The sequence below is a fragment of the Mycotypha africana genome (genome assembly GCF_025528875.1).
Source record: "Mycotypha africana strain NRRL 2978 chromosome Unknown BDF20scaffold_8, whole genome shotgun sequence".
Classification (NCBI taxonomy): domain Eukaryota; kingdom Fungi; phylum Mucoromycota; class Mucoromycetes; order Mucorales; family Mycotyphaceae; genus Mycotypha; species Mycotypha africana.
Window position 1 is genome coordinate 1,481,987 of NW_026515732.1, and position 17,752 is coordinate 1,499,738.

Consider the following 17,752-nt stretch of genomic DNA (forward strand, 5'->3'; position numbering starts at 1 on the left):
CTCCACTCTTAGCATTTAAAAAAGGTATGTACAGAGATGAATAGTATTTACATGAAGTAGGCAAAACAAAGTGACCCTATTTTAGGGCGAGATAGAGATGCAGCAGCCCGAGTACTGTCTGTATTTTTTATTCATACGCGAGTTCATTAATAGCGTTAAGAAATGGGGTTATAATCCAATAATCTTCATCGTCTGTATCATTTGAAGGTGTAGCGACTCTTTGTAATTCAATCTTGGGCTGGCCTGCCCACAATAGATTGAAGATAAATGGTCGGTTATTATCTCTTGATCCCTCTGATCTTCTGTTTTTGTGATCGAACCACGTATTATTGTAGTGACAGCCTTCGTCGGCGGTGGGACTAACCTGTAAATGATCCTCTACTTTCATGTAGCTATCCTGACGCCAGGGTCTGCCTTCCTGTATCATAGTGAACACATCGTTTTTGCCTGGTGGCATCTGCTCTGTCCTTTCGTTCAAAGGTTGATAGTCTAGGGGTAGCACGTAATACCTCGCAGAGCACATTCTCATTTTCAACTCTTTCAGATGATCTAGCTTGGTCAGATCCAGTACCAATTCCTCAGGACTATTTTTCCGCTTCAGATAAGTCTCCTCCCTTCCGGAAGGATAAAATTCGTCGATCAAATGAAGTTTACGTATATTTGGACAGGATGCAATAATCAACTTAAAGATACGGTTCAAAAATCGGCTATTATCATTCGTGAGGCGAAAGTTGGCCAAGGTAATCGATAAGTGGCGAATCGGTGAATGTGTCACTTTTCGCGTTCGATACGCTACCAAAGGTTTCTCATTACTGTTGATACGCATCAAATCGAGGTGGGTAAGCTGAGGCGGCGGGTTTTGTAAAAGGGTGACCCAAATGGAACCATTCACACTCACGGCGTCTATGATGAGGTGAGTGAGGTGCGTTAATGACTGCGTGAGTGAGCTCAGTCTGCGTCGATGAGAATCGTCTATGGAAAAATGGCCATCTTCTTCCACGCATTCTATATCCATGGTGCGCAATGAGATTGCTTGCGCACTGTTGGCAAAATGTTCACAAAAGTCAGCAAAAGCCATGGAATGATGCGAATGGGTACTGGTGGTGGCGTAACATGTGATATGATTCAATTGGATAGACTGATGATCCATCGCCTGCAGAAGCTCTTGATTGATATCTGTAAATGCCGTTGTGAAATGTTTGAGTTTAGGTAATTTGGAGAGTAGGTGAATGAAGTAAGGTCTCAACTGAGGAAAATTATAGCGCGGTTGATCGAAATGGAACGATAGATCAAATTCGAAATGCTTGATGGCATTGTTATCATATTTTTGTGCAAAAAAGAGTAACCAAAGCGTTAATAGTTCTGGCGTGAGTTCCGCTGACTCATTTTCAATATCAAAGTCAACGTATGTAAAGTCACTGGATGCGGGTGCTTTAACAAACTCACGAGGTGTGTTGTCGTTGGCAACCAGGATCTTACGGCCGCAGCGCGAAGGCCTGTAAGTCGAGGTATCAGTATTGCGTAAACGCACGCCGCTGAGGATAAGCTTCTCAAGTTTCGGAACATGCTCATGCAGAAGCTCCATATACTCAAGGTTTATATAGGCATTGGTTATGTACAATGTTTTGACCGCTGGTGTTCTTCCTTCTGCAAAGACCCGTTGAAAGAGTCGTTTGCTGTCTGTATGCAGAATATCTACGTCCCGTCTTCCTAAATCCAAAGACAAGTGCGTAAGGCAATCAAACACCTGACGCGATCGTAAGAGTAGGAATGCAATTTTGTGATCGTGAATGTCTATTGATGTTAGCTTCTGCCACCGTTTAAAATCGTGGAGAATAATGTCGGTCGCAGGTTGCATTAGGGTATATATAGTGGAATGAAGTTGTAAATGCCGCACATTAGGGAAGAGACGCGGTATAGAGGCAAGAATGAGGGAATCAAGGTAAACATGGTGGTTTAGCCTGAGCGATGTGGTTTGTTCACCAAAGGAAGGGTTGTCACTGAATAAACGGTAAAGCTTAGGAAAATTGACATCACCCTTCCTGTTACCGAACTCTAACTTTTGGTATAAATGGAGTTGACTAAGTGCCCGATACCAATAGTGACATGTAGTGGCAAGATTGAGTTTATCTGCAAATTGAAGCTGTGATAGAATGGTATTTAAAGTTTCCTGTGGTAGTTTATCCAACATTGCTCTTATAAATAATAGGAAAACCGAAACCAAAAAAAAAGACGCATCAATAGATAAAATACAACAACGAAAAGTTTAACAAACTGAAACAGTTAAAGGGCATTGTGGATGATGCAAAAGGCAGTGACTACTATATCCAGAATAAATTTGTGTATTATGATATAACCGGAATGAACGTGGGGGGGTATATGGCTAGTAATATGTCATATGTTCCGTTCGTTTATCATTAAACGAATGACAGTGGTAGCTGGTTACAAATTTTAATGAATGACACAAATTACTCTTGTTTATCGTTGTTATTGATCTTCTCCTTCTTCTTCAAAAACGCTTCCAGCTTTGGCTTATAAGTCAAATCCACAATATGGTTCAAAAATTCATCGAAATTTGGATATTCATTTCTTATTGAATCAATATCCTTTTCAGGCGTTTTAGACGAATCAATATGCTGGATTATTTCTCGAATTTGCGTGTCTTTTAAAAATTGATGCACTTTGTCTGAATAGGCAAGCTTCTGCAAATCTTCAGGCGTGAGTCGGCTAGGATCTTCCTCATCAGGATGACCGACAGGTTTGATAGGTTTCCTGATAAAGTCTGTGGGGAGTTTTGGATGGCAAATTTGTGAGCTGAGAGGCGTCGTACACACTTCCTACTATACTGTTCTTATTCACCTTGTCCAGAATTATCATTATCTTCATTATTTGTTGTAGTCCCACAGGGTGTCTCTATGAGTTAAAGTACCGTATGTTAGGTTTTATGGTCTTCATTTACTCTATGTTGACCGTATGATTTTTTTACGCTACCTTTATGCTTTTTATAACACACCAAAGAACAACTGATAAACCATCGTAAAAGAAGCGTGTTTTGTTTCAATAAGCAAACTTTTTACTGAACAACCAATATTTAAGTGCATTTCCTTGATACTTTACTACTGTAGTTTGCATTGCGGGCATTTGTATTTAGATTCGTTTACGTTGCAAATTTGACAAATAACCATTTTTTGGGAACGATGCAAGAGTTCCATTGATTATAAAGCCAAAAATTATGCGAGTTGATTTCAAGAGCTAAGCCACGGCAGTTCGAGCTCAGAATTTCAGTTCAATGCATTACTGACTTGCATCCGGTTTCGGAGCCTCATTATGATCCGCTCACTGCTGTAGGTACATGTTATAACTCCATAAGTCAACCATAATCGAGCAATAGCAAGCTACACTCTGTTGATGGCCATTATCCGCTGTCAAGAAGAATTGTTTAAATTGGCTGCAAAACTTAAGGATACATCCATCTCTAACAATAAAAGCCTATTTTATGTATGAGATACTATTCTTTCATTCGCAATAAAGCATGCACGACCACAAGGCAGAAAAAGAAAAAGAGAAAGTAACATAGCTATAAGGTTCTGTAAAATACGATTTATTGATGGAAAGATGGACAGTCCAAACAGATGGATAGCTACATGAACATTCCATTGAGAACGAACGCTGCGTTCTTGCGGCGGGCTGAACACTTCTGAGCGATGTATTAAGCGTTTAAATCTTTAGGCGTCATCTGTTGGTGGTTGGTTAATTGATACGTCTACAGACCCTATTCCAACTTGAGCACCATTACGGTCTAAGGAAACATTAGCATCCTCAATAGTCACTAATCGACGTTCAATAGAAACCACTTCGGATAAGGGAGCGGCTGAGGCAACGTGGCTGCAAATGAAAAGAGCCATGATAGTTAAGAAACCAAAGAGAGTGACTGTGCGAGACATGGTGATGATTTAATGAGCACAAGCTTCCTGTGATGCATAACAATATTGAGTATTTGGGTTAGTACAGTTATGAGATGTTCATTCTTTATGTCTCGTTAAGAGTAATACGCACTTTTTCAGTATGTAAATGGATTAAAAAACTGAAAGAACTATGTATCCTCTGCTCTTTGTATTTATACCTTTAGGAGAACTATGAATTCAACCAGTTTGAAATACGTTCCATAATTAGCATATCGTAGTACAGGTTGCTCATCAAAAGCTTTAATTACGAACAGCCAATTGACCACAAATATTTCGGAATGTTGAGGGCGCCTCTATCGATAGCAGTATGTACAGGAACCTGATCCTATAATCACATCTGTCTCACAGTCTTTATAATCAGACGCGAACTTCTAAAGCGATGAATGGTGTAATCGACTGCCTTGTGTTTCGCGCATTCTTTGGAGCAGCAATAATCTCTCATTCAGGACTGTCTGTACAACGCAGATCCGAAATCAATCTTGTATACGTATAATCTCGTCTATCTAAAAGAATTAGGTCCAGCTGTCGTTTCTCGTCATGAATCAGGGGTGTATGTCGTCGATAGAGATATAAAGAATGCATGTAATGTATTTGAAGCAAACCTTTATGCCTATGAAGAGCTGAGGTTCCTGAAAAAGCTTATTTTTCTGATTGGCATGTGCGAGATTTTTGCCGTACCATTAAACCTCCGCTTCCTAGCTATCGTATAAAAAGAGGAAACCTTGACAACAAAACACAAACAAAAAAAAGATAGTAATCAGGAACCCTTCTCTCTACGCTACTAAACTTTGTTGAAACCATGTCTCCATCCTTCAATACCTTCTGGTCTATTCCAGGTGTTCTGCTTATCATAGGTGCTATTTCCAGTAGTCAAGCTCACATAACCTTGTCTCCTAAATTTGGTGAGCCAGGTCAAGACGTCACCACCGCTTTTCATGTACCTCATGGTTGTAATGGCTCCTCGACAATAGGCATATCTGTAACCTTGCCTCAGCAAAATCTTGGACATATTGTACCTCAAACAGTTACTGACTGGGTAAGTGGAGCTGTTCGTTTCATGAATTTGAATTGATTTGATGCTAATACGCTCTCTTGATAGATTCTAACTATGACATATACAGACAGTACGAACACTACCCTTAAGACAGTCGAATGGACGGGCGGTGTTCTCAAACCAACAGACGCTTTGGATTTTCCTATTCGTTTCTCCGTGCCTCAAGTTGATCTATCTTCTCAATCCAACGTCACTCTTTACTTTCCCGTTCATCAAACTTGGTAAAACTTTGTTTTCTTTATATCAATTTCCCATCCAATTGATGATTCATTCTTACATTTATAGTGAGGTTGGGTCCACTGATTGGAATGCTACTGGTGGTCAAAAGGGCGAGCCAGCCCCTACATTCGTAATTGTAAAAAACGCTACACAAGCTGCTGCTGATGCAATAACCATAAAGAAAAATAGTACAACTTCCATCTCTTCCTCCTCTTCCACGGCTTCCAGCAGTGCCAGTAGTCCCACTGCCGCTACTAGCTTTGCTAATACAGTTAATGCCAATGGTGTATCTGCGGTTTTTGCCTCATTGGTAGCTGCTATTGTACTCTCTATTGCTTTGTAGTCCTTACCATTTAGAATAGATGCAATCGTGTTTGAACTTTTATCATCGTCCCTCTAGTATAATAAAATGCTTCTGTGATTGACAACCTGAAAAATATAGCGGTTGATAGCCGTTGGTGAGGCATCTATTACCGCTTTTACCTTGCTATTCTGTGATTTTACGTTGAGGAGAAGAGAAAAGCTCTACTCATCTTCATCGGCTACTATTTAGCGATTCAGAAGAACTTATGGCTTTATTGTGCGAAAATTGTTATTCTTTCAAATACAAAAAGATTGGCTAGACTAAGCAAATCTTTGAACGCCAATCTAATTACATAGCTTTGCAAAACTTTATGTTAAAGTACGCAGTGAGTGACTAACGAAAAGAAAAAACGAAGGAACAATCTATAATAAGAATCTTTTTATTACAATTGATGACAGTGAGCAACTTGATGTATATATTAATGATATGAATCCGATAAATCGACCCTGTCTCTTTTCTATATATTAATGTTATTTTTTTTAACACTTATGCAACCTATTTTTATATGATGGAATTGTTGGTAGGCAGTATACCAATTTTCTTCTGTACATATGCTGTCAAAGCCAACAGATGTGCACCTACCCATAACTAAAAAATAGAGTAACCATCGTTGGTAAAGAATAGATAATCACTCTATAAAATATGCATCATTCTTATCTGCCACACGGCCCACTTCCTGTGATGAATAATCTTGAGCTGCATTTATTCATTCTTAGCTCTAACCTTTTTTTTAAGCAAGCAATTATGAAAAGTTCAAAAGAAAATCTTTTTAAATTAGAGTATTTCATATATTCATAATATTATATTATCTTTATTGGTATAACTTTTTTACAATAGACTACTGGGAATCTGTAATGAAAGAGTCGTTTGACTTCATTGACATACTTGATGAGCAACTGTGCATAGCCGTTTTTTATTGCTGTACGACCTCGTTGCATGAACACTCGAAAAATTGTATTTTCATAATCCTCCGTAAGAGACAAATGGATGGATTTAAGAAATTATTTGCATGCCTAATGGTATACTGGTGGAACCATCGTATACGTATCGCAATTTTCTACGTACTTTTATCAGTAAGGCAACACAAGCATGCAAAAAAGCAGCTTCTTTTTTTGTGTTAATCTTCATCCGATTCAGTATTCACTGTAGCAGCATGATGGTAATGGTATAGTGCAGAATAGGAGGTACGGTTCTGCCTGGTCAATGCCCAGAAATCAGGCACCATCAAAAAGTAACGTTCCATCGCTTCTCTAAAACGAATTCGATACTGCCTGGGAGAAACAATTGTCGGCCCTTTGCCTCCACCGCCTAAGATTCCAGATTCTTTTACCCAGCTCTCCAATTTCTTATCCCAAGTAAAAGTTCGAATAAAATCTATGGCATATGAAAATAGAACGAAACCTTATTCTTCGTATCGAGTGCTACTACTCAGCAGTCATAGTGATAAAGATCACGATTGAGGAACTTACCAACAATTCCAACTACGAGCTCTTGATTTTCCTCGTCTATACCGACAAGTAAAGAATAATCCATGACGTTTCTATTTGACAAGAAAAGGGTATCATTATGCAGCGAACTCCGCAGTATCTCTTTTGAATGTGCTCGAATAAACAATGGCGATTGATATATCACTATAACGCAAATGTTATTAGAATTCACTGTCAAATATACGTAGTGGCGTCAAACCATCACTCACATTCTACTAAATTCTCGTCTAATAGAACTTCGTCTTGCTTTCCAGTCGACTGAACATGTCTATTTCTCATTGACCCCTTCAGATCAAATATCTAATGGATAGTTTTCAGTAAAATGCTTTTACATCACTACAAAACACATAATTTGGCCTGAATTTTACCTTTTTTACATGTCTTTGGTAAAATAGATTCTCCATAACAAGAACGTCCATACGCATAGATTTTCCGGTCGCTGAATTCTTGTATCCAATACTGTAAAATCCAAATATTTTTGCAAGAACTGTAGGAAGCTCGCTGAAGAGAGCCTCTGACATATATTGAAAATAGGCAGGTGCAAATCCTAGAAAAGCGTCCAGCTCGTATTTTGACATTTGTTTCATTAACAGACGATCATCTATTGTATTCCAAAAAGGCCAGAACATCAGAATATATTGCTTCGATCTTTTATAGAAACATTATATTGGATCTAACCTGCCGTTTTAAGAAATGCCGAGCCTGACTTTCCACCTGAGGAATCCCATTTCTTACAGCTGGCTAAGGACATGATATAACTTTCATCACAGCCGCAGTTTCTGCGCAGCGCGTCAAATTGTTCAGCAAAGAATATTTTACAAAAGAATTTCGTGTTTCCTGTAGAGAAATCTAAAATAACACGTTACGAAATGTCATCTTCACCATTGTTGTCAACTAAATTGCTAATGATGGCTTACTATATCTCATATGAGTTCCTGATTCTCTCAGTAATGTTTCTTGAATATTCTCTGCTAAATTAGCTGCATTATTATCCAATGTATGGATAGATTCAGTGGGGAAATCTTTCATAGAAGGAGCAACCGCACTAAGGTCTGCCAGTTCGTGTACGCTACTGCTGTTACTGATGCTGCTACTTTTGTCGCTTCCGCCACCATTGAAATTTTGTTGAATTTCATACATTTTGTCTAAATAATCTTCAGAACTAAGGGTATAAGCAATGATCGTGCTTGGCTCATCTTCACGAACAACTACATAGGAGTCAGGAAACAAATATTCTGTTGGTTGGCTAAAAAAAAAAAAGGAAAAGTTCATGTAAAGATGATTAATTAGTCAATGATAATTTTGGTTACATTTGCTCTTTTTTTTTCGATACTTACAATGGAGATTCTAAGGGTACTAGGTTTCCAATACCACTGTCTGTTAAGAAGTTTGTCAGAGTTTTCATGAACGACATCTTTTCTGCCGAATGTCTAATTGCTTCTTCCAAATTTGCCGAATTATTGGATGCTGTTGTTGTAAGGACAGCCGCAGTACCGTTTTTGCCTGCAGTAGCGGCAGCAGTATCTGCAACCTCTGTATTCCTAACAATATTTGGTAGAAGTGTGGCTTCAGCGTAGCTATTCAACTGTTGTTGTTGCTGTTGCTGCTGCTTTTGTAAGGCTAATAGATCAGAAGCACTTGGAAGATCACTGCCAATCTTGCCACCACTATGATAACTTCCATCGTCTTCTTCGTTACCACTATGGTTGCCTAATCCACTTGACGTTGAGGAGAATAAATTCATTTGTGTTTCGTTGGAATAAGGTTTTGTTGTGTCAGTAAATTTCGGCACGTTCTCTAATTGCGATTTTGGACTAGCCGTATTAGTTGCAACAACTCCAGGCATTGCTTCAGAAAAATTGTCGCTCATTGTGTTGCTCTGTCCATCAACATGATTGGATTTGGCTTTATCATTAATCACTTCGGAAACCAACGGTGCTAGTGAGGAAAAGTAATCTATAGACGCATTATCGGATAATCGAGTGTTCTTCTTCATTGTAACGGTATCAGTAGCAACATCAGGAGCTTTCGCTTTATTACGCCCGTCTAATATGAACTCGTCTTCTATATCTTCTTGTACCAAGTCATTGGCTTTTGTATATACTTGTATGTACGTTTTTTTGCGCGGTAAACGCGAACGGAAATGGTAATTGCTGCTATTACTATTGGTAGTACTTGAGTAAGTATTATCCCCTGCCGCTTTAGATGTTGAACTTCTTCTCGAAAGGTATTGCGGATTCAGCATGTTTCCGGACATTCCATTATAAGCTGTACCTTCTTCCACTTCTGGAATAAACATATTCTGACTATGACCGACGGAATGATGTCTTAAATGATGGGACCTTTTCTTTTTAACGTTGCTAGGGATATCGTTATTCCCTGTTGCCATGGCCGTTGCGGCTAATAATGTATCAATGTGCATGCTATGCCTTTGTCGTTGCTTTTGTTGCCTTTCTTTCTGTTGCTTCTCTGTGAAAGGCTCATCCTCATGCAGGTGTGTGGACTCTGATGGCCGTAATGGTTGGCATGGCACCGGTATACGTGATGGCGTAAAAGCAGCGGGAAGACTAGCAGTAGTACTACCAGGGCTTTTACTGACACTAAGATGCTTTGTGCTTGAGGAGATAGGAGCATCAAGAGGTATCAAATGTGCTGTTCTTTTTTCTTGTTGCTGCAGCAGCAGCAGATGTTGTTCTCGTTGTTCCTGCTCTTGCTCTTGATCTTGTTGTTGTCTTAGCTGTTGCTGCTGCTGTGTGCGGTCGACGCTCGATAAAGACGAGGAAGCAAACTTCTCATTAAGCTCACGCAAAAGTTCCAAAGAAAGCCGTCGACGTACATCTGGTCTTAAAAATGATGTAGTGGTACTCTTCGCAGCATTTGACATCTTCTTATCAGCCATGGAGATTTCTCTCTCAACAGGATAGTTAGCTTCTGAAGCTGCCACAGCGTCATAACCCTCCGACGTTGGCGAGTTACATAATGCTGGCATTAACAGAATGTCATGTTGTTCTTCTATTTCCTTTATATTTGTAGAGGAGTTTACTTTCTTTCGCTTGCTACTGTTTTTACTTCTTGTCATCACATCAGTAAACAATTCACCATCTGTATACGCGTTTTCTTTCTCGTCTTCTCCTTCGTCATCAAACCCAATACTCAATAAGGGCAAGTCAATGACTTCTGCCGCTCGTTTTGTTCGCTCATTCGCTACATACTGCTGCTCCTCTTCACTAGGGAACATCTTTTTCAGCTGATTCGTTGTTAGCTTCTTCAGTTCACGTTCAGGCTGTAAATAAAACTGAACCAGATCAGCATAGACAGCGTCCCAATGTGTGACAACCTGAAACAAGTTTCTTTTCACGACCTGAATCGTCAACGTATCGGTAGGATCCGTTGTAGCATATACGTTCTGTAACAATTGAAGGGCATCTTTCTTCTCTCCCTGAGCCTCCAACGACATCTCCTGCAATTCAGCTTTACATGCTTCCAATTTTCGTGGATCCACCAAATCAAAAGGAAAGTTCTTATTGCGCTCTGTCAAGCTGGTATAGAACTTGATGATCTTACTTCTCAATAACTTAAGCTCCTTCTCTTTGAGATCCATCTGCACTTTACTTTGTATAAATAATTTCATAGGCGGTGTTGATACTTCCAATAACTCAATAGTATCATATTGAAAACGCACGCAGAGATCATTGTAACCAAAATAGCGGATGTGGTTTTTGGTCATTTCATGAGGACAAATATCCGCTCGACAATAAACTCCTCGTTGGTAAAGAAGAATCTCCAAAAACTTACCAAAGGAGTAGTTCCATGAATTCTCAGACATAGGTAGAACGGGTGTCGGTTTCTGACACTCTTTACAATAGCTCCACATCAATAATTTATCTGCCATACCAGGTAAAGGACACGGAAAAGGCTCAATCATCACATTGATGCGTGCCGTACCATGTGCGTAAGAGTGATAATGAAGCATCATCGGATGGTTACACATCACGGATGAACAAGATTGTTGTGCATCATTGCATAAATGGATAAGATATTGACCCAGTGTTTTATCCGATGGGAAACGATAAAAGCTGAAAATTCGAATTTCGGGACCCTGACATGGAACTGTAGTAACAGTACATACGCTAGAATAAAGCACAACGATATTTTGATGGTAAAAGGGTGAGATGGATTCTGGATTCTCTCCAATATAGGCATCCCAAGCACGGGAAGTACGGTGATTCTTCAAGGCGAGTAAATAGCATTCTTCATCTAAAAAGGCTGCTTTTTCATTATCCACATGCTGCTGCTGTTGTTGCTGCTGTTGTTGTCGCAGCACCAAATCCATGGAAGGTTGTTTCTCAAAAGTCGAACGTGTTGGTGAAGCGGATGAAGGTAAGCTGGACAGATTCGGTTCTTTACTGGTTTGGTTAGTCATAATAGATGCGACTGATAGAGATGTTTTCCGGCGTTTTTGATGTTGGAGAGTAGCTAGTCTGTCCTCAGTGTCTTTTAAAACAATTAATAAGTAGGGTGGAGGAAATTTCACTGACTGCGATACGGAGAGGATGGTGGTTTGGTAAAGCGTCAGCAGTCCACTGATATAATGACTAGTTTCCGTCAGACTAGCATTATCTTCATCTGTTTGAACAATCAAATGATGGGCTATTTTTGGATTGGCATTACTTTCGCTTGCCATCTGCTGCTGATCTTTATCATTCGTTGTGTTAAACATGTTATTGATAGTGTTTGATAAGAGAGATCGAGCTTTTAGCTTTTCATCTGCGACGTCGCGAGCTGAGCTCTGCGTCTTTGCGAATGAGTCGAGAAGCAGCGATGTTTCCAACTTTAAATTATTCACTACAAATACCATAAAATCGACCAGTCTTTTGAAAGTTTTTAGTGTTTTTAGAGGGGCTCCTCGTAAAACGATAGTACCACCCAACTCGGGTGCACAGTCATCAAAAATCAGAAAAGTTTTGCGGCGGTTTGTCAACCATTCATGCATGACAGTTCTTATTTCAAACGATCCACATTTACCAAACGTCAATTCATCACCTACGTTTCCAGCATTATTGTAACGCTGTTGCAAGAAATGATGTTGTGACAATTTATCCACAGAAGTGATAATGCTCGCTTGAGTACACCTAGCAACTGCTTCAATAACGCTATGTTTGACATTATGAATGACGGGGATATTATTCTGCAGCAAAATCTCCAACGCCAGTCTTGACACGGTCGATTTTACCAATAATAATGACGGTTTGAGAGCAACGATTCGACCCACTAATTTCTTTATGTGTTCCCTTTCTTGTGATATCACAGGAGCGATAGATAGGAGCTGATTTTCCATTTCAACACGTGAATAATCTAGACTGAACATCAAGATTAAAATCCGTGATTGAGGACAAGGTCCAGTCGTCGTGATACTACTATTGCTAATGGTTGCGTTCGGTCCTTTTTGTTGCTGTTGCTTCTGTTGACTGTTACGCAACATAGCCAACATACGCTTATGAGCTACGTTTTTCGTGCAGACAATGCCTTTAATGTAAAAGCTATCGGAAGGAGTGCCTCCTGGTATCTTTTTAATTTTGACATAATGGCGGACATCCATATCATCGCCAGCTCTAATATCTGGTTGAACACAGGTAGTGACTTTGAGTAAGAGCTGCATAATAACTTCTTCCCACTCATCTTTCTCTTTTTTGGTAGGGATCAAATCATGGAGATCGGCCATGAGTTGGCGCAACATAAGACGAGCATGAGTACGTGCTCCTAAGCTTAATTCAACTGTTTGTAAAGGCCCAGTAGAAAGCCGACGTTGTCTATTCAAAGGCGTAGGCGGCAGCTTTAGTCTGCTAATAGCACCATTACCATTTGCGCTACTATTACTCGTATCGCTAATATTTGAATCAAATCCACCGTTGATAAAACTGTTGTTATTGCTGCTCATGAAAGGTGATGACATGGATTTGAAAGGGTTAGGTGAAGAGTTACTATTATCGCCACCCGTACCTGTCACTGTTGCCGTATCGTACGACTTTGGCAAGCCTATCGTATTAATGCGCATTTTAGTCCTCTTTCTGTTGCCTTTATTAGCTGATAAATTGGATGCTGTCGGTGTATTCGCGTGGCCACCGGTTGGGGTGTTTAAAGTGCTTCCATTACTACCATCACCGAGACTACTATTACTTTGACTTCCTGTCAGACTCAATCGACGTGATAGGGTAGAAGATCCTCTTAATTCCTCCGTTCGCTTCAAACGCAGCCGACGGTCGTATGACTCATCGTCGCTGCCTATGACGACTGCACTGCCTCCTGCCGACAATGCCATTTGATCTGTAGAACGAGAATGCTGTGGATAAGGCTTTATGTTAAAATGAGACACATAGTGATGAGGTTGGTGATGATAAAGAGGATGGTCCAATAGCGCCGAACTTCTGCTTCCAAGACCCGGAGATTGTTGTTGTGTCGATAGAGTTGATGGTGGTGGTGGCAATGAATGAAGAGAGGAAGAAGAGTTCGTGTGGTGATGTAGGGGAGAATGGCGATGTAGCTGCTCTTGGTAATGCTCTATGATCATTGGACTATTTGTTGTCGCTCCCGACCCTCCTGGGGGTGCAGTTGATGTAGCTGTTGTTGTTCCTGGAAAAGGGCTTAATTCCGATTCTGCTAATACTGTACCACCTCCTCTATCAAGGGAGGGTGAGAACGGGTAGCCACCACCGCCCCAGGGTGACTGGGGAAGCCTTATAGGATGATGATCGTCCATCAACGGCGCAGAAGAAGAAGTGTTGGACCGTGGCCGGCCTGCTTTCAATAATGAAGTGCCAGCATCAAATAATCGTTTTAGACCACCTGCAGTTGTTATATTATCACTGGTATTCGTGGTAGTAATCGTGGGTATGAGAGAACTATTGTTGGCATGATGTAGGGTAGATGCATCTATTGAAGATCCTAAATGATTGTTGGTAGATCTATCTGCTGGTACAAAAGGCGATCCAGCGCCATCTGCAAAGTCTGTCTCTTGAATGGGTATTTCCAAGGCAAAGGTCGTGGTATCATCGTTGCCGTAACCACTGATGACATGCTTGAAGGCAGCAGTGGGTATTTGCATTTGCGGTAATGCTAAAGGGGGCTTCTGCGTGGGTATGATAGGTGAGGAAGCATAGGTATCATACTGATGCGCTGCTGCATCTTGAGTATTGATATTGCTAACAAAGGATGAAGAAGGTGGCAATGTAGAAGTCGTGGGGTCTGCTATGGGTGACTGAAGTGTATTGTTATCTGTGCTGTGTGTATAATGCTGATGGAGGGTGTTATTTGAATTATTATGACTCATGGCATCATTGAATGTGCTGTTGTTATTGACTGATAATTCGTTTAGCTGTTGTATCTGTTCAGCGTAACAGAAGTTACACACTCTTACTTGTCCCTTTTGTTTGAACATTTTGCCCGATATAATATGAGATGCACATTTGCCACAGAATATTTGTCCTTTGCATAATGAAGGTAATGGGCAAAAGTAAGAAGATAAAATCATTGACCTTCCTTTCTCATTTTGTAATAGATGACAGATACGTACCACACGTTCGGCAATGGTGCTTCCTTCTTAGTAGTGTGAAGGGTTTACGGCACTTGTAGCATTCTTTACATTGCTCATCGGGCATCCAAAACTCTTCTTCTTCTCCTCTACTGGCACTCGCCTTTTGTCCTCTTAATTTTGATAGTATTTTCGATAATGAGTTAGAATTACTGATAGAAAAGTTGGTTACGACGGATTGCGTATCACTGTCGATTGATTTTCGCTTTGTCAAGTGCACGTTGTTTATCAGATTTTCCAAGGCATCTTGAGGATCTTGTTGAGACTTGGTGGAGGTCATCGTTGTGGCAGGAACAGCAAATTGAATGGTAGTGCCTTTTTGAGCATTATGACTCATACTGTTTGCACTCGAAGTAATACTATTTTTACTAGCCTGACTATGATGGCTTTTATTTTTATTCATGAACATGACATCCGATTTCTGGTTTCCAACAGTAACTGTGGTATTCGTGGTTGCTGTGGTTGTGGTGGACGAAGACGACCTTGGTACGACGACTGTATCATCTGCTAACTGAATAGAGAAACTCGCGACATCGTTTAAAGACGATGAAGCAGTATTTGTTGATCTCATGGAAGTTGCTGTAGGAGAGTCTAACGTCAAGTGTCTACTTAAGGTTGAATGCGTAGCGTTTAAAGTATTTTGTAACAGAAGTGGTGGAGCATCGCCAAGTTGCGATTCCGTCATCGACGACGTTTGTGTCCGTACTGATGGAGCTCGCGAGTATACTGTTGCTGTTGAAGCCACAGGCTCATGTTGATGACCCGATGTTGATGATACTGCATTGAGTACTCTGTCAAAAATTTTCGTCAAAACACCTTCCTCGTTAAGGTTGTTATCTGGCAAATGAAATCCGAAAGAGGTTAAACTGGACTTCCTCTGTTTGTCGTTGTCATTACCCATAATGTTTTCACCATAAAGCCAAGTAATGCTGTGTGATTAACCTAATTGAAATGGACCACTGAGCTTGGACTAACTGCCATAAAATCTATGCATAAGAAAGTAAGTCTTTATTGGCGGAGACAAAACTTTTTGACTGAATAACATACAAAGGTGTGCTTGAAATTGGGGGTGCACAAACTGTCAATCATTAGTGAACAATTAGCACTATACTCAACCTTTATTGCAAGGTCTATTGTATCGGAAAATAGCACAAAACTTCGGATATTTTAGTAAGCTTAACGATACAAATGGGAAACAAGGGCGAGGTGTTTATAAACAGTGAGTATTCAATGTTACTGAGTGGCAATAGGATGGATCAACTCACAGTAGTGACGATCTGAGCAGCATCCAAGATTGCCCAAAAGGGCTCGAACTGGTTCCTGAATTTGTGTGGAGCTTTTCTGTGCTATGGTGTCATGTCTCTCCACAAAAAAATCTCCTTTTTTTTTTTTCCTCCAACAGACGAAATTGTTATAATATACTGCCGGTATACAGCATTTATATTAATTGTTTTACATATGTTATACTTCACCTGAGAGTATACTATAATAAACTTGTGGTAAATTGAGGCTGTAGATGTTTGGCCTGCAAATTTATTAAAGAAACAGCAACAAAGGGATATCACAAATTGGAGTGACACAAGCAAAAAGGGATTGACATGTCTAGAATGAGTTCACATAAACATTCAATGTTCTATAACAGTTTGGACTAATGATTATGCTTTCCCCTTTTCTTCATCTTTTTCATCTTTTTCAACTTTTTTTCATCCACATTTCCTCTTTCTTTCAACAAGCACTTTTCTCAAGAATGAAACAATTTACCGTCTCTACTACGTTCTCCAATATCAGATCACGATGCAGAAAACAGCGACGAACGACTATAACAGAAGAAGTTGATCCAGATTGTCTCATTGACTATGATTATCACAATACTAATACCGTCACTGGAAGAAGATCCCGAAAGCATGGGCTATCCACCCTTTCCTCTTCATTTGAAAAATACAAGCAGAGATTTGTATCTGGAGAGAACAAAGAACATAACAAGTATATTCTGGAATATACTACTACTACTACTACTACTACTACGCCCTCAGTTGTTACAGGAGAAAAAACAAAGACACTCATCAAGCGACCTCGGTATAATGCAGAATCTCTCGGCAAGACTTATCAGCTGCCAATCACTATGGATGCCATACGCTCCATAATTTTAGAACAACATTGTCATATCACGAAAGAAGAAGAACTTGAATGGTTTGTAGAAGGGATGGAATGGTTAGCACAGCAACAGTCTGAAAAAAGCAAGAACAGTGCAGGACGCTATTATATTGAAGAGGAAAAACTATACACAGGATGGGATGAAGACAGAATCAATTACCAAAATGATCTAGAGGATTTAGAAAGAGCATGTGAAGCGTATTTCGGTATACCTTTAGGTATTTGTGAAGACCATTGGGCTGCAGATTATCTGTTGAATCGAGCATCCAGGAAAAGTCTTTTCTTCAAGAGAGTCCATCTGTTTAACAGCAAAAGAAATTTAAATTCTTCACGCACGAATCGAGTGCAGCGATTTTTACTTTGTTGTTTTGGTCTTTGATTCGAATACATCAGCACTAGTCATGGGCCTAGAACCTCCTCATACATTATTGTGATTCCTCAGCCCTTAATTATCGCTACAACATACAACTCTCTTTACAATAAATAAATGAAGCTGATAGTCTCAATAAGAATGCATCTCATGCTTTATTATTCGCATGTTTGGACGATCTGTTTTTGAGGGTTACTCACTATGTTGTAAATTATTGAAAACAAATTTTCTTTTTTTTTTTTTTTTTTCTCTCTTCAAGTGAATTGGTTGTACAAATTGTCGGGACAGCGGAATGCGTGCAGTTGCAAAACAAACTTTTGGTACATCAATTAAGGACACATTAAAGAGATAAAGTAAAAATCTGTCTTGAATGGAAATATCAACATTCTCTTCTGCGTACTTCAAGTGTTTGTCTTTCTTGGATCGCGAGAAATCAAGTAGTCGATATGAATCAATGAAATAGACATACTTGCCTTATTTGCATTCTCGACGTATGATTAGTTAATCTGAGGCAGTATTTCCTTTTGAGAGATAAAAAGAAAATCTAGCAC

General features: G+C 39.8%; 6 protein-coding genes across 6 annotated transcripts; 2 read left to right on the forward strand and 4 right to left on the reverse strand.

Annotated features, from left to right (window-relative positions):
• Positions 1-7: 7 nt before the first annotated feature.
• BDF20DRAFT_1002648 (uncharacterized protein) lies at positions 8-2,247 on the reverse strand. Its single transcript, XM_053074633.1, has one exon. The coding sequence runs from the start codon at positions 2,189-2,191 to the stop codon at positions 128-130; it is 2,064 nt and encodes a 687-aa protein (XP_052934403.1). The 5' UTR covers positions 2,192-2,247; the 3' UTR covers positions 8-127.
• Positions 2,248-2,287: 40 nt separating this feature from the next.
• BDF20DRAFT_883883 (uncharacterized protein) lies at positions 2,288-3,204 on the reverse strand. The gene is made up of 4 exons (XM_053081822.1): positions 3,118-3,204; positions 2,992-3,023; positions 2,860-2,913; positions 2,288-2,782 (listed from the first exon to the last, which is right to left on the reverse strand). The coding sequence occupies exons 1-4, from the start codon at positions 3,183-3,185 to the stop codon at positions 2,469-2,471; spliced, it is 468 nt and encodes a 155-aa protein (XP_052934404.1). The 5' UTR covers positions 3,186-3,204; the 3' UTR covers positions 2,288-2,468.
• Positions 3,205-3,551: 347 nt separating this feature from the next.
• Positions 3,552-3,971, reverse strand: BDF20DRAFT_883884 (uncharacterized protein). The gene has a single exon (XM_053081823.1). It carries the CDS (start codon positions 3,942-3,944, stop codon positions 3,726-3,728), a length of 219 nt encoding a protein of 72 aa, XP_052934405.1. The 5' UTR covers positions 3,945-3,971; the 3' UTR covers positions 3,552-3,725.
• Positions 3,972-4,720: 749 nt separating this feature from the next.
• BDF20DRAFT_883885 (uncharacterized protein) lies at positions 4,721-5,809 on the forward strand. Its single transcript, XM_053081824.1, has 3 exons — positions 4,721-5,001; positions 5,065-5,240; positions 5,305-5,809. The coding sequence occupies exons 1-3, from the start codon at positions 4,765-4,767 to the stop codon at positions 5,579-5,581; spliced, it is 690 nt and encodes a 229-aa protein (XP_052934406.1). The 5' UTR covers positions 4,721-4,764; the 3' UTR covers positions 5,582-5,809.
• A 1,067-nt stretch (positions 5,810-6,876) lies between these two features.
• BDF20DRAFT_670783 (uncharacterized protein) lies at positions 6,877-15,744 on the reverse strand. The gene is made up of 7 exons (XM_053075995.1): positions 14,660-15,744; positions 8,427-14,571; positions 8,007-8,335; positions 7,768-7,926; positions 7,458-7,690; positions 7,299-7,389; positions 6,877-7,233 (listed from the first exon to the last, which is right to left on the reverse strand). Exons 1-7 carry the CDS (start codon positions 15,576-15,578, stop codon positions 7,031-7,033), a joined length of 8,079 nt encoding a protein of 2,692 aa, XP_052934407.1. The 5' UTR covers positions 15,579-15,744; the 3' UTR covers positions 6,877-7,030.
• Positions 15,745-16,254: 510 nt separating this feature from the next.
• On the forward strand, positions 16,255-17,343 carry BDF20DRAFT_883893 (uncharacterized protein). The gene has a single exon (XM_053081825.1). The coding sequence runs from the start codon at positions 16,329-16,331 to the stop codon at positions 17,208-17,210; it is 882 nt and encodes a 293-aa protein (XP_052934408.1). The 5' UTR covers positions 16,255-16,328; the 3' UTR covers positions 17,211-17,343.
• Positions 17,344-17,752: the final 409 nt, after the last annotated feature.